Source organism: Gossypium raimondii, chromosome 4 (assembly GCF_025698545.1).
Source record: "Gossypium raimondii isolate GPD5lz chromosome 4, ASM2569854v1, whole genome shotgun sequence".
NCBI lineage: Eukaryota > Viridiplantae > Streptophyta > Magnoliopsida > Malvales > Malvaceae > Gossypium > Gossypium raimondii.
The window spans coordinates 48,290,617-48,314,720 of NC_068568.1; the positions used below are offsets into that span (position 1 = coordinate 48,290,617).

General features: G+C 33.2%; 1 protein-coding gene across 1 annotated transcript; it reads left to right on the forward strand.

Moving 5' to 3' along the window:
- The first annotated feature begins 539 nt into the window (after positions 1-539).
- LOC105780069 (DNA-directed RNA polymerase III subunit 2) lies at positions 540-23,754 on the forward strand. The gene is made up of 38 exons (XM_012604174.2): positions 540-698; positions 792-888; positions 986-1,107; positions 1,612-1,704; positions 1,882-1,954; positions 2,035-2,125; positions 2,215-2,267; positions 3,047-3,111; positions 3,765-3,870; positions 3,974-4,084; positions 5,237-5,296; positions 6,301-6,339; positions 6,515-6,565; positions 6,642-6,740; positions 8,162-8,221; positions 8,320-8,412; positions 9,602-9,706; positions 9,802-9,912; positions 10,039-10,155; positions 11,356-11,472; positions 12,289-12,369; positions 14,332-14,436; positions 14,514-14,594; positions 14,672-14,803; positions 14,896-14,940; positions 15,476-15,553; positions 15,625-15,764; positions 15,876-15,966; positions 17,079-17,203; positions 17,289-17,424; positions 17,532-17,662; positions 18,503-18,628; positions 18,720-18,775; positions 19,851-19,921; positions 21,020-21,104; positions 21,207-21,310; positions 21,845-21,973; positions 23,376-23,754. The coding sequence occupies exons 1-38, from the start codon at positions 655-657 to the stop codon at positions 23,427-23,429; spliced, it is 3,477 nt and encodes a 1,158-aa protein (XP_012459628.1). The 5' UTR covers positions 540-654; the 3' UTR covers positions 23,430-23,754.
- Positions 23,755-24,104: the final 350 nt, after the last annotated feature.

Genomic DNA, 24,104 nt, shown 5'->3' on the forward strand with positions numbered 1-24,104 from the left:
TTAAGGTTTCATTCTCAAACATATTATTTTACTTTTTTATGAATATACTTTTCATCATAATGACAATTAAATGATATTTATATTTATAATAATATTAATGCTAGTTCATGATGATTATATATATTTTATTTTCTTACATAAAAAATTAAGTAAAAATTTCAAAATTTATCTAACCCTTTCAAAATTTACTTTAACATTTTAAAATTTTTATTTAAAAGATCACTTCCTTTATCTTTCAATTTTAAATTTAAATTTGTACTGACTGTTATAATAAATACTAATAAATAAGTTTTTTCTTATATAATTAATGAAATTTCATTATAATTTAGACTAATTATTATTTAATTAATAAATACATATTTTTAAAATATAAAATATATTATTTAATAAATTAAAAAAACAGGTAAATGTAAGTAGAAGTACATATGAAATGCTTTTGTATGTTAAATTAGATTAAAGATTGAGGGTAAAAAAAGGTTAATAAATATAAATCCATAAAACAACCCAAAACCTTATGCTATATAAGTTTTTAAAAGGGTTTTAGTCTTTTAATGAATGGAAACCAAAACCACCTGAAGTGGCGGTTTGTTTTCTGTATTAAGCAAAAATCAATCAAATTCCAGAAAACGCACAATATTTTCATCTATATGAAAAATGGGTCTTAAGCAAGAAGATATACTCAATAAAAACTCCAAGAAGTAAGCTTTCATTTTTGTATCATTTTACGATATATAATTTGATTTTGTTTGATTTCTGTGTTTAATTTTCTTTTTCTTGGGAAAACCCACTAGCTTAAATGTTTCCGAGATACCAGTGGACAAGCAAAAGCTTGCTGCTCCAATAAAATCTGCTGTTGACAAGTTTCAACTTCTCCCTGAGTTTTTAAAGGTGATTTTTTTTTTAATTTGGTATTTATTTTTATGTGAATATGTTTTCATTCTTGAACTGAATTATGGGTTTTGGGCATTTTTGTTTCTTATTATAGGTTAGAGGGTTAGTGAAGCAGCACTTGGATTCATTTAATTATTTCGTTAATACCGGAATAAAGAAGATTGTTCGTGCCAATGACCGGATTGTATCCGATATTGACCCTAGTATTTACCTCAGGTTTGAAAGCATTTTTGTTTATGTTTTGGTGATGAATGCTATAAAATATATTTTGCCATCTTGCCGATATAGGCTCTATTTAAATGCTTTTATTTTTAAAAAAGATTTTTTTAGAAGAAGCAGAATGTAATCTTTTTGAACAATTAAAAATAAATTAAAAAAAAAAACGTTCTTTTGGAATGATCACATACTACTTATTTAATTTTTTCTATTTGTTAATTTCAGATGTGTTTTGGCTTAACTATTTGCTCGTTTCTAATAAAAGTTGAGGAATTTTCTTTTTAGTAACATTTGAGGGAGCAAAAAGCAAGTGGTGGGTTAGTGCTAATAACAACCACACGGAGCCTTAGCTGTTTTACTGTCATGAATTAGTTTGGTTGCCTTGTATTTTGTTCCTTGATGTTCTGGTTATGACTTACCTGTACGGGGAATTAAGTTTCCTATGGTATAATTTTGATTTTATTTTTCTGATCTAGTTCATTTGTAATTTGTGTTGCTATGCAGGTTTAAAGATGTTAGAATTGGTGAGCCCTCCATGACTGTGGATGGGATTACTGAAAAAATTAATCCCCATGCTTGCCGGTTGTCGGAAATGACGTATGTACAAATGATTTTTCCTAAATACATTAGTAATTTTCTAGGTTCAACTATTTCATATAGACATTGTAGGAGTTTGTTATTTTTGTGGTGTTATAACAACTGAAGCTTTAAAAGGAATAGTGAGTGGTACATATTGTTTTGTTTTGTCTTATTAATATGCTGTTAATTTTTAAGGTATGCTGCACCGATATTGGTTAATATAGAGTACATTCAAGGGAGTCATGGGCAGAAAACTAGACTAGAAAAGGTACATCAGATGCTTCAATGATGTGTGTATGATGCAGAATGATAGATGCTTTTATGTAATACAACATCTGTTCGCCGCAGAATGATCTTGTTATTGGAAGAATGCCCATCATGTTAAGGAGTTGCTGCTGTGTGTTACAAGGAAAAGATGAAGCCGAACTTGCAAGGCTTGGTCTGTGTTCAGTAAATTCAAAATAATTGTCATTGCTTTTCTCACTTTCTTCTTGTTATAATATATATTTTTTTATTGTTTGATATTAGGTGAGTGTCCTCTTGATCCTGGAGGGTATTTTGTCATTAAAGGAACGGAGAAGGTAATTCAGACCATCTTTGTTGCATACATATCTGTTTGCTTTGTTCTTTACTTGCTTCACAGGCGCACACATATGCTCGTTCACTATAACATGCTTTTAGTTTGACAGCAATTGCCATTCATAATATTCAATTAATATTCATGATGGGCCAGAAAATTGTAGTAAAGTAGCTGGTGAATCGTACATTGAATGGATAAAAATATACGACATTAGTATTATGCTAATTTTTCCAGTTCTACCTCTTTTGATGTAGTATTTAGAATGGACCCATCAGCAAGTGGTCTTGATATTTTCTCTCTGGATTGTCTGATAGGATTTTGTTTGGATGCAGTGATGATATATATGTAGTTACAAATGTAAATGTACACACTAAATCCATTTGGTATTTTTCATCCTAAGTAATTTCTTCTTTACCTTTTCATTTCAATGATTGGAAGATAACTTCAAAATTGAATAAGAATAGTACATGTAAAATTTTGTTGCTTTAAGAATAATTCATATCATGGTTCTTGGAGTTATGATTGTTTTTGTCTTTTCACTTTAAGTACTTGTTTTTCACCCAGGCTCTTTTTTATGCGCATTCCGAGTTTGATTTACCTGAAATAGACATATTGACAGCCGTATTTGTTGATACTTTTTCTTTTCGAATTCTTCTCTCGTTGGAACTGAATTTTATTTTTCTCTTCTCTTGTTAGTCTCTTGTTTTTCAAATATTTATTGTTCTGTTTCCTGATAATATCTTATCATTATAATGTCATGATTCTGCCAATGTCTTTCAGGTGATTTTAATACAGGAACAACTCTCCAAGAACAGGATAATTATTGATGCAGATAAGAAGGGAAAGTGAGTTGTTCTTTCAATTTTTTATGACTTGCTAATGATTGACTCCTCCACTTTCTTATCGTGTGCAGTACTAGAATTTCCTTGGTTCCATATATAACTCTGCTTGTAATAGTTACCGTGGGTTGTAGAAGAGTGTAAAGTAGGGGGTTAAAGTCTTGTTGTTTGTCTAGTTGGTTCTTGAAGACTTTATGTAATCTGTCATATATTTTATTACTTGCTAATGAACTTACAACAAAATCAGAGACTTTATTAGCAAATAATCAATTAAAATGGTCTAGCTTATGGTCATTTAGCATCGCTGCCTGATGGAAATATGTTTTGAAGCTCATAGAAGGATTGGGAAGGAAACAATGACTTCTATTGATGCAATGCAATTTTAGTATGTAAAATTTTATATTGCTTTATTCTGCATAAAGTGTTTATGCATTCAGTTTGGCATATAGGATGAGCAAGGTCTTGTTATGGACTTATTGTTTCAACCTGGGGCTAATCTTTTTCTTGGCATTCTACTCGGTTGATACATCTATCTTTAGCTGTATTAGTATAGCTATCGCTTTGTTATAGTAATTTCCTTTCCTATCAATTTTCTCAGTGTTTGTATTTGTTCTAATTTATGTCAGTTCTACTTGATTATTTTTTTTCTCTGCCCCCAGTATAAATGCATCTGTGACAAGCAGTTCAGAGGCAACAAAAAGCAAAACAGTTATTCAGATGGAGAAAGAGAAGATATATTTGTTACTCAACCAATTTGTGAAAAAGGTCTTGTTGCATCTTACTTTCTCTTCTTTTCTTTTCCCCCCTGAAGAGTTATTAGTGTTGCATTACTAGACTTCAGTTTTTGCTGAGTATTGTTTTCTCACAGATCCCTATTATGGTGGTCATGAAAGCAATGGGGATGGAGAGTGATCAAGAGGTGGTGCAGATGCTTGGGAGAGATCCTCGTTTCAGTGCCCTTCTTTTACCTTCTATAGAGGTAAGCTATATGGTTAAGGGTGCGTAGTTGTTCATAATTTGTATTATTTAAAAGAATGGTAAATAGCTTCCCGAAAAGTTGTTTGCAAATAGCTTGAATGCTTATTAAAGGAATATAAGGACTTAAAAAATGTATATATTTCTTATTAAAGGGATTGTAATAGTTTGATTGATGAAGTGGAAGTTGAGGGAAGAGCACTTGAATGGTTTATCAATTTGCTGGAATGCATCAATATATAAGAGCAAATTTTATGATTGGATTACAAAAATGAAGCTAGAGATAGAAAATGACTTAGGTAAGAGTCTTGAAACTAGGATTCGATTTCTGAACTCCTATAGAGATCTTATGCAGATCATGGTGAGGTTCTTTATCCGTCTCAAGGTTTCTCAAGAAAATTGAGAAGTTTTCATGCGTTGTTACTTGGGTCTTGGGTGTTAGTGTCGGATAGGGATATGTATCTGACATGGGTACAGTTCATATTTTTTAAGATTTCCATGTATTTAGGGGGTCATTGGACAAACCCATGGTTGGATATGTGTCAAACACAGGTACTTCAACAAAAATGAATGGTCGGAGCAACATAGGTCTCAAGTCCACCCTCTACTATAAAAAGTTATGTAGTTTGTAATTATACTGAATTTAGATTTCTGAAATGAAATTCAGTTTTCCGTCATATCTCCTCTGTGTCCCATAATGTTTCATCTCTAGTATTTTTGTGTTCTTATAATCTTACACAAGCACCTCCATTCTAAAACCTGTACTTTGTACATATCTATCCCTTCTTACCCTGTCATTGAATGTCTGATATGTGTCTAATAGTTTTGGCATTCCATTAAACCCTGTTCAACTCCTATCTAGATCAGATGTTGCCTAAATTGGTAATGTGTCTACTGCTTAGCTGCGAGTTAGTGCATGTAAAATCCTCATTAACTAATTTCACAATTTTCTTTTTGTGACCCATCTTATTATTTAGTCATTAAGCATTGGCGTCATAAAAATGATCTGCATCTGGTATTTCAGTCTTGTAACATGATGTGTGCTGTCATGGTGTTGTTTAAGAGTTTTTTATGCAACGTGTTCTGGACTATTCTAGAGTTATTCTTGTCTTTGGATAGTGATGCTTTTTTAATTTATTTATTTGTTCTTTTCTAGGAATGTGCAGGTATTGGCATATATACCAAGGAACAAGCATTGGCCTACCTTGATACGAAGGTTCAGTACTCTTGCTTACTTTTGTGATAAAACTTATGAATTTAGCTTTTTATATCTAGATTTCAGTGGCCACATGGAACCTTATTTAGATGTTTATAAGTTAGTTTTACTTTAATTCTAATCTGCAGTTTTTGTTACTTTTATGCAATGTTTTAAAAGTGAAAATACTGTGAGGCCTTATCAGCTTATTGATCATGTCAGTCTTGAAGTATGAAAGGAAGTGGTGCATAAGTATTGAACTTTTACTCTTATGGCCTCTATTCTTTCATAAGGCTCCTTATTTTGCTGGCTGTTGGTAATTTACTTTTAAGGTAACAATCAAGCTTGAGCGAATCATTATGGTTGGTCCATTTGCATTAACGACTACAAGGAGTTTCTTAACTCCATGAAGGTTTCTGTAGTTTTTGAGGAGTTTCCATTTCTTTTTGTGGTGTTATTCTTTTACCCTTCTTCTCTTTATTAGGAAATCAACTAATTTATGAGTTACAATTAACTCAAACATTTATAATTGCGCTTGTTCATTGTTCAGCAGTAGTTTTAGCTGAACCTACAGGTTTTTATTTTTGAGAGCTTTCTTGTTAAAGTCAGAGCCTGTTTGAAGAGTTGATGCATCATTTAGTTTGTGGGTTTTCCCTTTTCTTTATAGTTGTTGTACGCTGTATATTGTCATTTTTGTGCCAATAATTCTGGTTGGTTCAAGTTTTCATGATGATTGCTTCCTTTTGCAGGCTAAAAGGCCTTTATATTATATTATATTATATTATATTATATTCATGCTCATTGTTCAGCAGTAGTTTTAGCTGAACCTACTGGTTTAAGTTTTTTTCCAAGAGCTTTCTTGTTAAAGTTGGAGCCTGTTTGAAGAGTTGATGCATTATTTAGTTTGTGGGTTTTCCCATTTTCTATATATTCATTGTTGTTGTACAAATATAGATATCATTTTCATTTTTGTGCCAATACTCCTGATTGGTTCAAGTTTTCATGCTGATTGCTTCCTTTTGCAGGCAAAGAGGCCTTTATATGCTAGTTCGGCATCTGACCAGGTTTTTCTTACTCTTTAGTCTTTCTCTGAATAAATTCCTGTTTTTGCACATGTAGATGTGATTGAGAGCTTTTCATCAATGGCAATGAAAAAAAAAAAAATCTATGATTCCAGCGTTGTTTTACTAATTTATGTTAATGGGTCAATTTATCTATATTATTTTGTTTTTTTTGTAGGATGGGAGAGCTTTTTGTATTCTTCGAGATGTGTTTATTGCCAATGTTCCAGTAGGTTTTGTTTTAGTTCTCAAATGACAGTATTTTGGCATCAACAATTGTTTTACATTTAATTTTCTCCTTTTAGGTGCGCTGCAATAATTTTCGCCCTAAATGTTTGTATGTTGCGGTAATGCTGAGAAGGATGATGGAAGCAATCTTAAATAAGGATGCTATGGATGACAAGGTAGCTATTCATATAGTTGAAAATGTTTCCTTTCAGTAAATTACCCTGGAACCCTTAGGTTGAAGATATTACACTCGGTCATTAATTGGGAAAAATTATGTTCCATCATAAAGAAATACCTTTTACATTATAATATAGTCCAATCATTAGAATTCTGTAGGCTTCCGTTAGAATGATGACATGTAAAATGATGATGAAAATACCCTTGATTAATGGTAATGCAAGATGCTGAGATTAATCTAGTGGTCTGTGTGGAAATTGTTTGATAAAATTCTTCAAAGAAAACAATAGTACATTTGCCTCTACCCAAAAGTGAATGCTCTTCAATTTAAAGATCTTCAGACTTTTGGGGAAAAAAGGCCAAGCAAGGTAGAAGAAAATATTTGGTGTTTGCATCAATTGGATGAACGACTACCTGGAGACAAAAGAAATTACCCACTAGTACAACCAAACCAAAGTCCTCTCTTTACGACTGACATTGATGGAAATTCCTTCAAAACTATCTTTTGATACTGTTTGCTGGGCAGTCTTGCAATCCTCCAATTTAATTTCTGTTTATGCCTTTTGATTTCAATTAAAGTTGTTCATACGGTTTCTTATATTTGTACTGTTTGACTCTGAATTCTGATATTCTTTTGCTTGAAAGTGGTGAAATTGCCTCTTTAAATCTCTTGCAAAAGTATTCTTTTGCTTGTATCCATTCAAACAACAATTTTAATTCCAGAAATGGGCATTTTAGTAATTCTAAACTCTGTTACTAATGTTAGCACAATTTCTGTGGGTTGTTAGTTTTCCGTACTCATGTACTTGAGTGTAATTACAGTCAAACCCAATGATTTTTAGGTAAATACCCTTCTATTTTTTAGCTTTTGGCAAATGTGAAGTCACTACTAGTGTGAACTGATAGTTACCCTTATTATGTAGCTATATAACTAAGAAAGTACTCGGAAGCAATCAACAAGAACTCCATTGCTTAAATGATAGTTCATCTAGAAAAACAGCACTAGAAGCTCTATCCTATTAAACCCATGCCAATCCACTCATTTAAAACTCCAAAGATTACATTCTTAACTTTACTGCAGCTGCTTCTCAAAGTTGCTACTGTGTTTAGTCCTTCCGGTCAAAGTGCTCTATAACATTTTTCTATTCTAACCATGGTCACCCCTGAGCAAAGAGAAAGACACGTGCCTTTAAGATAAACCAAGGTCATCCATCAGACAATTTTGCTGCAATTTATTGTTATAGTCCTTTTTCCATGTTTATCTTTCCAAGGCAAATGAGGTGTTGTGCTGTGTCATAGGTGCTAGCTATTCAGGCGTTTTAAGAGCTTGTGGAAGCATGAAAATTGATGGACATTTTACAGTCTGATATCTTCAAGCTTACTTGTGCAAGATCTTTAAATGGTTTCCTTTATTTTGTAGGATTATGTGGGGAACAAGCGTCTTGAGCTATCAGGACAATTAATCTCTCTTCTTTTTGAGGTATTATTCATAATTCTGCTTGTTCCTCAAAACTTATTTACATTGCTATGTAGTTCTCAATGTTTTCAGCTGTAATCATTGACTTGTTAATGTAATAGGATCTATTCAAGACCACGCTTGCCCAGGTTAAGAAGTCGATTGATAGTGTCCTATCAAAGACCAGCAGATCTAGTGCATTAGACCCTTCTCAGGTAAGTGGCAAAAATAGCTACTTTCAAGGCAAGTGCTTTTGCCAATCCCAGTGTGATTTTCAAAGTTTTGGGAATTTCTTAGCTTTAAATCCTGTCTATTATCATCTCAGATTTGGAAAAGTCAATCTATTTTGTACTGGTGGTAGGTGGCTGTGGAGTTAAGGATGTGGGGAGGGTGTTAACAAGGAGAGTTGGGGTTGTGAAGAAAGATTTTTTATTGTGAAAGTATCTCCATTGAGTCACATAATTTGCTTCAGCTTAGGCCTCTGTGGATTGTTTAAAAAACTTGAACATGCTAAACATTGAATAACAGTTGAGTTATTGCCCTATTGCTAACAAAGTAACAAAGGTCTGAGCCAAGTATCAACTGGTTGAAAGTCCAACTAGTGTGACTGTATAGTTTGAATTTTAATTGGTTTCATATCTACAGCATAACGAACTGGAATCAATGCAAGCACCAACTAGCTTGGCTGTGTAGTCAGTCCTAGTTCTGTTGGTGTTTCACATTAACGACATGAAGAACTGGAATCTCACCCATGCAAATTGCCCCTCTTATTTATCCATTATTCACTACTATGAAGAGAAACATACATATTCCTTCTTCTACCTAGGAACTGCCTAGGTTTTTTATTTGACTAAAAAAATAAAATCTTGAACTCAAAAAGAGAAAGAAACTGTAAAAAGCTGGTTCTACATGTAAATACATGCAAATTGCTCCTATTATTTATGACTTATTAACTATTATGAGGTGTGTTATGAGAATAGGAGCAGATGAAGTTTTACTGAGAAGAACTTCTTGTATTTACATCTTAAAGGTAAACCAGTTTGTACAAGTTACATAAGGAAAGAAATCAAATAAGATAAAAAATAAAAATCCCTAAGATTATGCTAGAACATTTACATAATATTCTCTAACGTGAAGCATACAGAATCATTCTTCCACCAAGGGTTTAGCATTTAGGAACTCCTAGGTTCCATGAGACAGTTCTTGTTGGGTTGAAAATGTAAAAGCTTAAAAAGAAAAGAAAACAAAAACCTGTAAAAGCTCGTTCTACATATAAATATATGCTTTAATCTCCATATTCATTTTGTTTCGCACTGATTTGTTCTTTTTTCTTTTAGATCTGTTTTCCAGTTTTACATTTTAATTTCTCAATCCATTGTAACCTTTTTTTCTTTAAATTTGTAGTTTTTGCGTCGTATGGAGTTCATCACTACGGGGCTTGAAAGGACCCTTTCTACTGGAAACTTTGATATCCAGCGGTTCAGAATGCACAGAAAAGGCATGACACAGGTGTCTATCATCCTCCCAATTGGTTTTTATTTATCCATTTTTCTCCCGTATGTTCTTGGTACAATCTCAATTGATGGAAAATCTTTCACTGATAGGTCTTGGCAAGGTTGTCCTTTATTGGAACTTTGGGCTTTATGACAAAAGTCTCACCGCAGTTTGAGAAATCTCGGAAAGTAAGTGGACCGAGGGCCTTACAACCTAGTCAGGTGAGTGTGATGTCTCTGGTTTCATTCAAAATACATCAACATGGATTATTCACTAATAGTTACTTAAGTTTTTTCAGCCTGCTTATTTTTTTTTTCTTTTCTTTTTTTCTTTTTAATTTTCTCTAGTGGGGAATGCTTTGCCCTTGTGATACTCCAGAAGGTGAAGCTTGTGGTCTGGTTAAAAACTTGGCTCTAATGACTCATGTTACTACTGACGAGGATGAGGGTCCATTGGTTTCTTTGGTATGTACTTATTCATTTGAAATTGCTTTTGTTTGTGAAGTCATTGTCATAGTGCATAAGTCTAAAGTAAATAGTGAGGAGATATTTCCCGTTGATATCAAACAGTCTTTGGTTCTAAAATATAAAAGTTCGGTTTGCTAATGGAAATCCATTGGGTAACAAGATACTAAACTATCAAGTATTACGGGTGTTTTTAGTTTGATTCAGTTTTTAGTACTTCATCAACTCTAACCACATGGAGCCTCTATGTTCCTTAATGTGAACTTATCTATTTTCAGGGTGGTTATTTTATTTATAGTTTCATCACATTAAGTGATTTCTAATCAAAATAGAAAATACCTGCATAGCTTAAAGAAATTTGATTTAAGGAAAAACAAATTTCTTTCTGAGGATCAATATGTATTTCTTGAAATAATATGAGAAAAAATACTATGAAGTAGAGAACTTGCTTGTGTAGTATTTACCACGAGAAAAGAACCAAAAGCAATTTGATGTGTATTTTTGACTTTTTAAAACCCCACTTATGAAGTTAAATACTCCATATATAAAAGGGGAGATTTGATCAGAAAAGAACTAGAATGGTTCAAGAAGAAAGCAAAAAGAGGAAAGAAATTCAAAAGAACACCTGGATATTTAAAGGAAGAGAAGTTCACTTCAAAAGAATGAAGTAGTGGGGATCTAAATTGAGTAAAACTAAAATTAGTAATAAGTATTAATTCTTTTCACACATTTGGTTTGTTAGCTAATATTCAATCAATAGCTTGAATTAGAAAATAAACATCATGATTGTTCATACAAGTTTAATACATGGCTATCATATTGCATTTAGATCTCTTTTTAATTCTTTGATCAGAAAAATTCTGTATTCTTGTTGACATTTTATTTTACAATCTAAAATTGTTTTGTTCATTTGATTTTATTATATGATTATAATTTTGAAAGATATTAAAAATTAATTAATTAATTCAATCACATAAAACATTATATTTGGTTAGATATTTTACTGCAACTTGTTTGTAACTAAATTTAGAACAAACTCAAAGAAAAGAGTTATTTTGCATCTCAAACTGAAAGGATGCAACCAATTTTTAGTCCTTATCTATTTTTTGATACTACTTATACCTTATCAATATGCCTAGTGCTATCATTATTTTGCCTATGTTTTCATTTCAAATTCATTGTATTCTTTTTCTATTACAGTGTTATTGCTTGGGTGTTGAGGACTTGGAGCTACTATCTGGAGAAGAGCTTCATACGCCAAATTCATTCCTGGTTATGTTGAACGGGCTCATTCTTGGAAAACATAGAAGGCCACAGGTGCTTCTAGTGTTCCTTTGAAGCCTAAAACAATTGATATCCAAATTTGGAGGTCACTCAATTATACTGAAATATAATTCAAAACTGGTCTAGACTGTTGGACAGATTGTTTTGCCCTTTGATGCATGGAAAAAGAAAAATGAAAAATAAGATGGTGATTAAAGGACTTCATCAGTAGAAATTTATGTATTAATATGCAAAGGCAGCTTAGTCAACTTTAATCTCAATCACTTTGCTGTCTTTTACCTATGTAATGTTTCTTTTTGTGCTTGATTTAAAGATATACCCTCCAAAAAGTGTTGAGATTACAAGTTCATCCTTGCTACTTTTATAAATGTATCTACTTGCATTAAATCACTGTTGTACACTAGTACATACATGTTACTGTTTTTTCATGTCCTTCCTTACATGTTTTCCCAACTAGTAACTTTGTAAGTTAATAAGGATAAATTAATGTTAGTGCTTGTTTGTTTGAAATTCTGGGCCCTTCTGCTTTGGTATGATAGCATGTTTATTGCCCGACTCATTAGGACAAAATACTTGGTCGTGTCCTCATTATATGGCAGCTCTTTTTCAGGTTGGAAGGCTTCCTTTAGCATTTGATGAACTTCTCTATTTTTTCAACCCGCTTCTTGATATAAATAATATTTTCTTTTAAGCCTTTTAACAATTATCTTATATTCAGAAATTAAAAAAATTAGGAACTTCCCTGTTGTTTTTCAATTCCTAGACATGCATATTTGTTTTGTAAAATGTATGCATATGTTTATTAACTTTGTTCCACTAGTTCAGTAATATTGTCTCCCCTTTATGTAGCATTTTGCTAATGCTCTGAGAAAGCTGCGAAGAGCTGGCAAAGTTGGCGAGTTTGTGAGCGTCTTCGTAAATGAGAAGCAGGTAAAATATTCTTTCACTTGAAAGCTATGTAACTATTTTGCATGTGATTATATACCTTTTCTTTCAGTTTGCATAATCATGCTATCTAGTCTTAATAACCCTTACACTCATGCTAAGGTCTAGATCAGCTTGTAGATTTATCTTTGCTTTACACCAGAATTATGATTGTAGTTCATGTTTGGAATCAAAGCTGTAATGTTTGCTCGTGTGTAAAGATAGATTATTTATTTGCAATCGTCTCTGTTGGTTTTGGATCTAACAATCATCCAGTTGTGCGCTATACCCATATATTGTGTGTTTTACAAGCATGTATGGTGCAGGAAGTGTAATTAGTTGCTGATCCAACAACTAAAGAGTCATGTCCAATGTTGATCCTGTGGTTAGCTCCGTTTTCAAGGAAATGGAATATAATGTGAACATGTAAATAGGTTTGATAATTAAATGTGTTCATTATCATATACTTCTTGGAATATCTTTGATGCAGGAGCATCTAAATTAGTTAATTATTTACTATTTTATTTTAGTTATAGGAGTATTTGTATTAAAATTATTTCATTAAATATTTAATGAGTTATTTAAGAGTTCTAGTTTAAATAATCTAAAGAAGGTAGGATTGTTCGAGTTTTACTATAAATAAGCTGTAAAATATTTACAGCCAGATTATTATTCTTATTATTTTCTTTGATTTAATACAAAAGGTTTTCTATAACCCTAATTTTTCTAGAGTTCCATCTTGCCTATTTGCTTGTTCAGCTCTTTTATTCACTGCTGTTTTCTCCCTTAAACCACTTCAATCTTGTATAGTGAGTTATTAATTTTTGTTTTATGGGATATAGTTCTGTAACTCCCTTATCCTTCCAAAATCTGATGTAAGGGTGGGTTGAAGAGAATCCTTTGAGTTGCAGGTACTATTTTGAATATTTAGCTGAAACAAGTCTGGTTGATCTCTTTCTCACTTTAATATTGTCCCTGATAGAAGCTTCTTTATTAAATTTCTGGTCGCCTTGTCAGTTGTATTCAGATATTTGTTGGTATTCATGTGTATGTCCGTGTATTTTGTAATTTTCTAAATAAATATGTTTTAAGAGGGTTAGTTCAGGAATTTGAAATAAATGGCACCTCAATAGATGTTTAAATCCTCACCTGTCATGTGGAGTCTAATAGATAACAAATATACTGTACAAAGGGTAGAAGATAAGTACTTTTATCACATTAAATAAGTGGTGAGATTCTATTCGGAGAAACTGTGGGGTATACGGTTAATCCGACATATTGACAGTTGCTCCAAAACTGGCTCCAATTTCCAAAATGAAGAAGATGAGATAAAAAGATTATTTTGGAAAGGAAGTCATGAAGCTTGACCCACATATAAACAAATTTATGGATGATTTCCTTTCCAAAGGCCAGGTTCTTCACATCATTAATTGATATGCATGCATACATCCACACATACGAATTAATGCTGAATCCCACTGAGTGCATGTTCTATTCTAATCCCTTTCAAACAGTTGTGTTGCTGTATCCATATCTGGTTCTATTTGTTTTCTATGATCATGTTGAAATTGGACTAGAGTGCAGATGTAACTAGTGGTTTTCATCGTGCATGTCCTAATATAATCCCTTTTGAACCAGCACATTGCTGTCTCCATATTTGGTTGTATTCGTTTTCTATGATCATGTTGAAATTAGACTAGAGTGCAGATGGGACTAGTGGTTTTCATTGCTCCTGTGTACTGTATTTTTTTTCTTTTATTTTAAATTTTTACTGATCCTTGAGATTCAAATATATTGATCAGCGGTGTGTTTACATTGCTTCTGATGGTGGTATTCGTTTTCTATGATCATGTTGAAATTAGACTAGAGTGCAGATGGGACTAGTGGTTTTCATTGCTCCTGTGTACTGTATTTTTTTTCTTTTATTTTAAATTTTTACTGATCCTTGAGATCAAAAATATTGATCAGCGGTGTGTTTACATTGCTTCTGATGGTGGTCGAGTTTGTCGACCATTGGTAATAGCTGACAAGGGAATATCAAGGATCAAAGAACACCATATGAAGGAGTTGTTGGTAAGAGTTATGTTTCCTATTTATCCAAAGAGAATAATCTTGTTTGAAATTTAATTGTAAGTTTTGTGCTTATTAAGGATGGAGTGCGTACTTTTGATGACTTTTTAAGTGATGGATTGATTGAGTATCTTGACGTCAACGAGGAGAACAATGCTCTGGTTTGTTTAACCTAATGTTTTAGAGGTTGCTTCAATTTATAGATACTTTAATTTTAACAACATGGTTATCTGTTTAGATTGCTTTGTATGAGGGAGAGGCAACACCTGAAACAACCCATATTGAGATAGAGCCTTTCACAATATTAGGTGTTATTGCGGGGTTGATTCCTTATCCTCATCATAATCAATCGCCAAGAAATACCTATCAGGTTTTTTACATCACTTTCTGATATCATGAACTTGACATAGTTCTGAACTGTAACTTTGCTGTTACCCTCTCTAAATGTTTCTGTATTCGTAGTGTGCAATGGGGAAGCAAGCAATGGGAAATATTGCATATAACCAGGCAAGCCGTATTATTCAGTATTCTGTTAATATATATTTTTCTTTCTAAAAGAGTCCTTGTATTCCACTAAATATGTAATTCAGTTTCTTGAATTCAAGAAGAAATTTATGAAGGTTTTGTCAGTCTAATACAAGCATTCACTGTTTTCCATAATCTGATATTGCACTATGCAAGTTATATGCTCACGTATCATATAAACTCCACTTTTGTTTTCTGAAAAATATCTATCTTAAACTTGAGATGGGTTTTTGCCTCAAGAATTTGAGGCATAGAGTTGTTAAAAATAACGGTTACTCTCCTAATGCTGCAGTTAATGTCAAGTCTCCTTATGTGTTTGCATTTTGTTTGTTGATTTCTGTCTCCTTAAAGTTCATTAAGATATTTCTGTTTTTTTTTTGGTGACATGTCTCCCTGCTAGATATTCTAAGTTTTCTATTTCATCTTTTATGTTTGAGTTTAGCTTGAGCCTTCTGTCCATATGCTTTTAGCTAAATTTTCTTTATTCCTGGCTGAGGTGGTCTCTTTTGTGCTGTAGTTGTGCCGGATGGACACGTTACTTTATCTATTGGTGTATCCTCAGCGACCATTATTGACAACAAGGACAATTGAACTGGTCAGTAGTCTGCATATTGTAGTGTATGAGCACACCATTTTGTACTGTAAATTGACTGTCATGGCTTTCAGGTCGGATATGATAAGCTTGGAGCTGGTCAGAATGCAACTGTTGCAGTCATCAGTTATAGTGGTTATGACATAGAGGATGCAATTGTCATGAACAAGTCTTCTCTAGACCGTGGTTTTGGTCGTTGTATTGTCATGAAAAAGTATACAGCTTTTTCATCCTTCTGGGGGATTTTCTTATTTTTCTGATTAGAGCTTGTAATCCTGCATGGCTTAGCAATTACATATTATCTTCTGTGTTCTCTGTTGAGCAGGTCTTCTAACGTTATTCAAAAATATGAAAATGGTGCAACCGACAGAATTCTTAGGCCACAGAGAACTGGACCTGGTTCAGAGAAAATGCTGGTAATGCATTTGCTACATTTCCTGTTTGGACGAATGAACTGCCGCATTGTCAAATTACTGGTTTTTAAGCATGTCTTATGCTGCTCAAACAATTATTTGTTTGCTGAGATTACATCTTTCTCTTTTTCTGTAATTTCTCACTAGTTTTTCTGTAACTTGTGTCCCCTTCCAATATCGATCTATAGCAATCTAGAATTCTGTTGGTAGTGAAATTCCTCCTTCAGTATGGTGGATAACAAGTTGACAATTAATTTTGGAAGGCAACTTTAATAATTTCTTTTCCAAATTACCTTTCAAAAGATGACCTTCTAAAATTAGACACTTTGAATCTTTTTTCATTAAAAGAGATGGCTTGGGTAATAGAACCCTCAGGATTTTTATTTTCTTACCAAAGGGGTTTGTTAATAGTTGAAAGAGGAAGCTATATATTTTCTGCAGTCATACAGAACATAACTAGGGTTCTAGGACTGTTTCACATCTTGACTCAGAAAACAATTAGACGCGTGAATGGTCTGGTTTACTATAACTTGCTTTATATCTAAGTTACTTTAGCTCAGGTGTAAACGTTGGATGTGGATGTGTTCAACACAAGTATGTTCAACATTTTCCGAAAATTTCCATGTATATGGAGGATCTTTAACTAGTTCAATTATATTTAAATGAGAATGCAATGCAAGTAAAGTTTTTATTGGTCTGTTAGCAACTAGTAATTAATGGACATTTGTCTTTGAGTTTTTAATGTGTTCTCCTTATGCAAAGAACACTTTCCATATTCAAAGAGAGGTAAGGCAATATTAATGCTCGATCAGTTTGAGTTTCTAATGGTGAAAATGAACTAGCTACCTCGTAATATCCTTTGGAAAGTCCCTTTTTCTTGCCTCAGGTGGATTCCTTTGCATATAAGAAGTTTAACTTTTTTCTTTTCTTTTATGCATCCCAACTCTCAAAGTAATGAGTAATCTGGAAATATAGCTCATTATTAGTAATTTTTGGAAACTTAGCAGGGTAACTTTCTCTGTGCAATCACTGTTTCTAATTTTATTAGATTTTTTTTTGGGGAAAGGGGGGGTGATGATTTCCGTCAAATTACAATTGTGAAGTTCTTTATGTAGATATTAGATGATGATGGAATTGCTTCTCCTGGGGAGATTATTAGACCAAATGATATCCTCCTTAATAAGGAGGTCCCTATTCATACAAGAGGGACTCGCGTATCTTCAGACTCTCTTCCAGATAGGTAAGTTATTCGTTTTAATTTTTCACTAAGCCTCTTGTTGATCTTGTGCTGCTATGAGAAGTTTTTTACCAATTTCTATTTGCAGTGCCTATAAACCTGTAAGGCAATCATACAAAGGTCCTGAAGGAGAGTCTTGTGTGATGGATAGAGTTTCTCTTAGCACTGATAGGAACGGCAATCTATCAATAAAATTTTTAATACGTCATACTCGTAGACCTGAGGTAGGCAATATTGATTTGGCTTCATTATCATTTTAATATTTTTCCTCAGAAAAGCAGGTTTGACCTTGTTTTCTTTTTGTTACTCCTTTAATATGTATTTTTTTCAGCTTGGTGACAAATTTAGTAGCAGACATGGCCAGAAAGGTGTCTGTGGTATTATTATTCAACAGGAAGATTTCCCCTTTTCTGAGCGTGGCATTTGTCCTGATTTAATTATGAATCCTCATGGTTTTCCAAGGTAATAATTTTTTTGTTTGTCATAATTTTATGATTTGAATGACTAGAATCTAAGGCATTCACCCCTATCTCTAGCTCCTATTGGCTAAAAAAGACAGTTTCTTGGACTGATAAACACCTGAGAAGGCATTCACTTGTTACTATTTCTCTCTCTTTCTTTTCTCATTGAGACATGTTGTGACGCATGAACACTGTGGGTCAATTTAAGCATGATTTCCCTATCCCGCTCTACCCTAAAGGAAAATAAAAAAGGATAGGTGGTCACCTTCATAAATCACTTGTTATTTGTGAGCTCTACCTTATGATTTTGCATGTAATATATAGCATCACTGTACATGTCCAAGAAAGATGCATAAACAACCAAAATAAATGACTGTTTTTGCTTATTTGGGTCATAAGAAGAAAAGTGTTTCTGATCTTACAAAATGCGTACAAATGGGAAGGGAGATGGATCTAACAAGAGATCTGTTTTGGGGTGGAATGTGGAGAAATTAAGTGCTTGACTTTGGAGCATCAAAGAAGCACTTGTTGAATTTTGGTTTGCTTGAGGTGGTTTGTTGATTTTATGAATCTAGGCAACTTTAATTTGTTTTCTGATGCAAGTTTTGATGTCTGGTTTTTGGTTCTTCAACTATTGTCCTGGACCTCATAGTTTTTATGCATACCTCAATGAAAGAGGATATACATTTAAACAACATAAAGTAAAATGCTGCCAACACATCATAAGCTTCTTGTTCAGAATGTTATGGAATTTTATTTTATTATTGTATTATGTTGCTAGCATTGCTATCTTTCTACTTATTGCTTGATGCATGTTACTGCTCTTTTTTGTTTTTGTTAGTCGAATGACTGTAGGCAAGATGATAGAGCTTCTTGGTGGCAAAGCTGGAGTTTCATGTGGTAGGTTCCATTATGGTAGTGCCTTTGGCGAGCCTAGTGGTCATGCGGATAAGGTTGAAACCATAAGGTTACTTACTACCTTCCTTTCCCTGACCCTTCCTCTATATGGTTTCATTTCTAGCATAGCAAATTTATTATATACTCTTGATCTTTGTCAGTGAAACTCTTGTCAAGCACGGTTTTTGCTACAACGGCAAGGACTTCATTTATTCAGGTTTTGCTGCTTACTATCCTTCCCCCTCTCCCCTTTTCTTGAAAGTTGAAGCCTACTGCAGCTGTCAAGATTACTAGAGTTACGTTTCCTATTTCAAATGATGCATCTGGAATATGTCTACACTATAATAAAAGAACTAGAGTTTCAAACTCATTATTTTAAGAGGTCACAAATATATTGGATGCATTGCTAGAGAATAAGTGTTAAGAAGCTTATCTTTATTGACACCCATCTTGAATGATGTGGATTAATCTGTTTCAGTATCACTGACAATTAAACTGACAGTAAGTTATGGTTCAATATCAATATGACTGAATCTATTATTGCTTACCAATATTGATGCCTGTCTGATTATGGGTGATATACACAGAAGAATAAAACAGAATTTAGGATTGAAGTAACTGGAGATTAGAGAGGGGTGTCTTGAAAATTCAACTATTTTGTTTTCTAAAACCAGGCCTTTCACCATCAAAGAATGTGAAATTCCCTTTCAATCGTTGTGCATAGGATTGCATCTAGAACAGTGATATCATTATATAATTTATATTTTAGGTCCTTCATTTGAACTTTTTGGTAACTAAAATGCACTTCCAACTCTAGTAGAATCTGAAATGATCAATTCCCGAGGATTTTTGCCTCTGAATTTAAAAGGATGGAGTAGAGGAGATAATATATCATAACCAGATGGAAATCGGAATAAAGCTATGTTACTCAAACTCGTTTGTGAGTATCAGGCAGAAGTCCTATGTGTATGTTTGAACATTTTCCAAACTTTCCATGTACTTGGAGGCTTCTTGGGGGTTCATGTCTCTATATGCTTGTTCTGATATTCGTCCAGCATGCATGTCAGTCACGGTTACTGCAAAATAGGGAGTTGGAGAACATAGGAATGAAGTGTAACTTTTACCATTAATTTTATTGTTCTCTATCGCTTTTTAACGCATCTTCCCAGATTGATTTGTGACCTTGGATAATTCATCGAGAGGCTGGAAACTTTTTCTCCGTTTTAGATATTCATTATTCTGATTTAGGTTCTTAAAATGATATAATCCTGACATCTGCAAATTTTCTTAAGGTATCACTGGTTGTCCGCTGCAAGCATATATTTTTATGGGACCAATTTACTACCAGAAGTTAAAGCATATGGTCAGCTTTCATTTCTTTATTCTAATGTACATCTTTATTGAGTTAAACTTGAATCACAACAAAAAATTTTATGGTTAGTTTCTTTTGTACTCTGTACAAACTGATCGTTGGATTCTGGGACACGAGATGCATACTTTAATCTTTTTAAGGTTTCCATTTATTTCAAGAGTCCTTGAAGGATCATATCCCTTTATCCATGAAGGATATGCGTTGGAGATAGGTACCCCAAAAAAAAAAAACAGAAGTGTTGGAGTAACATAGGGGTTACTTAGGGCTGTTGGCATAACTGCCTTAGTTTTTGTGCTGCCATGTTTCTAGACATAATAATGTACAAAGTGCTTGGTTATATCCTAAGGATAACACTTTATGTGACACCATGTACCCCATCTACAGCTTGACTCTGTGTCCATGGAACAGCTGCCATAACTTCCATTTTTTGGTCCATTTATTCTCCCCTTTATTTCTTTCTTTGACCAAAGAATTAAATCTAAATATGAAGTTTTACGTGCCGAATTGTTCATAGTTTCCAATCAAAAAGGAGAAGAAAAGGAAACAAATTCAAGTTTTTTATACAGGAACATTTAACCTTTTCCTTAAGTTCTTGAGAAAATCTTTTATGGATTGCCAGATACTCAAGTCCATGAGTAACTGAAGCCATGGAACAGCCAACATTCCTCTCTGATTTCTTTCTCCTTCTCTTCTCCCTCTTTTTGGAAAAAAATAAGTAAGATGGATACCATTTATACCAAGCTAAGTGGTAATGTTTGAATACCATTTCAAATATCTGCTTTTGTTTTAAAGCAGTGACTTCAGTTCTGTTCTTCAAAACTAGCCTGTTCATTTTCTCTCATATCAGATATCTTCTTGCGTTTTCTATTCTTGTATTTAATGTCTATTCTAGGCAAGTGGGGGGGTGGGGGTGGGTGCCTTGATCTCAATAGTACCTCACGAGAAGCTTTTTTTTGTTTTGCTATATTACTTTGATCGGTTAATGTGTTATCACGGCTAAATACATATATCATTTTATGTTTATCTAGCTTGCTTGATGGTTGTCTAATACTTGCATGTTTTCCTTTCTAAATATGATATGCCTATTAGGTCCTTGATAAAATGCATGCTAGAGGTAATGGGCCTCGAGTTATGCTTACAAGACAGCCTACAGAAGGGAGAGCCCGAAAAGGAGGTTATTTTCTTACAGTTATATTATTTTTGCTGTCATTACTTTTTACCTTAAGAAGTATTATTTGTTCTAATAAGTGTGGGCTCATGTATGTTTTCTCCACAGGGTTACGAGTAGGTGAAATGGAACGTGATTGTCTAATTGCTTATGGTGCCAGTATGTTGATTTTTGAGCGCCTGATGGTATCTAGCGATCCTTTTGAAGTCCAGGTATTTGATTATGCTTTAAGATATCAATTTTTACATGCACATACTGTTCACAATTTGTTTAGAATTCTCAAGCAGTGGAATATAAAACAATGCTGCATTGTACTGCTAAAGCAATAGCAGCAAAAATAATGCTTGAGGTATATAGTGTATATCATAATATTTTCCACACGTAATTCACTTGAGAAGTAATCCAGCATCAAATCACTCCTGGAAATGGCTATTGAAAATAGGGCCTTCTTGCTTACTTAAATTACATCTAGTCTCTTACGACCACAGGTTGCAAAGGTTTTGTGCTTTTCCCAATCAGAAAAACCTAGAGTAAATTCTCGTTGAAGTTTGCTCATATGAAACATTGTAGTTCAGTTCAAGAATAACTGTTATTTTCATATTTCTTAACATTGAATGAATCGTTACCTGTTATTTATCCACAATTTTCTGGCAATGGTGAAGTAGGGTGCTTTTGTTTTACACTTCTACTTCTGGGATATTGACCATAATCAGCTGTGATCTGATAATAACCTTCTTTGGATACAGGTCTGCAGAAAATGTGGATTGTTAGGATACTACAGCCATAAGCTGAAAACAGGGATTTGTTCTTCATGTAAAAATGGAGATGATGTTTCAACTATGCAACTACCATACGCTTGCAAGCTTTTAATCCAGGTAGATTCGGTAAACATTTATGTTATACAAATGATGTGTTTGAATTATCTGTGACAGTATTGCACTAGGACCTGATCAAATAAAATATACAATTTCACTTAAAATTGGATGCTTATTGAAATTTGATTTTTAAATTAATACTCACTTGGTTCTAATAAAATAGTCAACTTTTCACTTTTGTTGGTCGAAAATTTTGAACTTTGACTCATCATTTGAAATTTATTACTGATAACATCTAAAAGAAAATAGTTTCAACACTTTGAATTAAATAGCTTTTAGATATATGTTTTTTAAATTTTAATTAATTAAAATATTTCATATAAAATTTCAGTCAAAGTTTAAAAATTGTGTAAAGAAAGTTAACTGTGACATTTTAATTTGGACATAGGAGTATTAATTAGGCCTCTAATGTAATTGTTTTCCAAGAATCACCATTCCTATACTGCATATTGATTCTTACGGTTTAGCATGGGACTTGTTAGTCCCACTCCTACCGAGCACTTGTAGTTGAAAGGTGTGTATTTCGTCTGTCACTCGGACTCTGATATAAGTGTCTGATATAAGTGTCGCATATGGGTATGTGCTGGTTTTTGTATGTTCAACTTTTTCAAAGTTTTTTCATGGTATTTGGAGGGCCTTAGGAGGGTGTCATATGCCTTTATCCATATCCAGATATGCCTTGGAAATGGGATATTTAAAAGAAGATAAAAGAGTTAGAGGAACATAGTATCTCCTCCTTCTGTCTCGGTTAAATCGGCAGATAGCTCATTACTTTACCAACAATTCCCTTTTCCTTGTTCATAGTAGAAGTTACAACGCACCTGACCTGTCATTGTCCATGTTATTTCCTATTTTCTAAAAACATCGGAATACAAAAGGCTTCAGATTCAAGTCCTCAACCAAAAAGGATGGAAAAAGAAAAGTTAAATGACTTGTGTGTACTTAAGATTTCTGCCCTATATTTTAAAAGAACACTGTTTCTATCGAGTTTGAAATCGCAGTCTCCAAATTCTCCTCTCCATTTTCTCTCTCTTTATTTTACAGTTTCCCGTTCCATGTTCAGTGCCTTAGTTTTGAACTTTAGTAGCGATTGTATAAAGTTTCAGGTATTTGGATAACGAGCTGGTTTTCTTAAGTTTGTTGTTTGCTCTGGTTATTCGAGGTGCTGTAATATATTCATGACTTAGCTAAATTTCATTAGTAAAGCTTATCAAAACTGCATATGCTTCTTGGATATAAAAGCTTTTAGTTTACTTTACTTGTATGCCTTCTGGTTTTTCATTCATATTCGGTTCAATGGCCATTGAATGCTTTGTTCCTTGCCTACATTTTTATGCATTCATCAGTTCTTTGTTTTGACTTTTGTCGTTAACATTCTTCCCATTTCATGGCATTCTACCAGGAACTCCAGTCAATGAATATCGTTCCACGTTTGAAATTAGCAGAGGCGAATTAATGGTATGTTCAGATGATTTTGTGTTGATGGTGTATCATCTGAAAATTTGGTAGCTATACAGCAGATGGTTGGAATGTTTTTGGGAGGAAGAATTCTGCACCTTACCGATATGCCCAGCATCAAGTCTGTAGAAATTGTGTTAGGAAAATAGGGAAGTGTTAGAAATGGATTCTCCATGCATGTCACTACTATTTTATTTTTTATTTTTACTGAAATCTTAGCTTGTGCTGTATGTAACTCCTCCCAAGCTAATGTGATTTTGTATTATTTACTTAAAGTGGTTTACAAATATAATCATTTATTATTATTATTAGTAATTTCTCAATTCAAATTTCATTATTCTTTAGTCTCGACCAGATTTGTTTATTCTTATCTACCATAGAAAGTAAAAAGAAAAAAAAGTTAAAATACATTTCTCTATTTAGCTTATGAGGACTAAAATTTGGATTTCAAAATTGTAACTTTAAAATTTATGAATTCATTATTTTTAATTTTTTGTTCGAGAATTAACATATTTGAAATTTAAGATTTTGAATTGTTAAAGAAAACTGCTGCTGTTGCAGCACCATAAGGAGAAGAAAGAGAATAGGGAAAAAGCTTAGATTTTAGATTAGGTTATACAAAGGCTATACATAAATGATTTTGTAATATCGTGCTAATTAATATTAGAATTAT

What these genes read in the sequence shown, in the direction of transcription:
- LOC105780069 (XM_012604174.2), top strand. Translation starts at nt 655, where the DNA reads ATGGGTCTTAAGCAAGAAGATATACTCAATAAAAACTCCAAGAA. An exon ending in AGCCGAACTTGCAAGGCTTG is followed by an intron (nt 2,126 to 2,214) that starts GTCTGTGTTCAG and finishes GTTTGATATTAG; the next exon opens with GTGAGTGTCCTCTTGATCCT. An exon ending in AGGATGCTATGGATGACAAG is followed by an intron (nt 6,741 to 8,161) that starts GTAGCTATTCAT and finishes TTTATTTTGTAG; the next exon opens with GATTATGTGGGGAACAAGCG.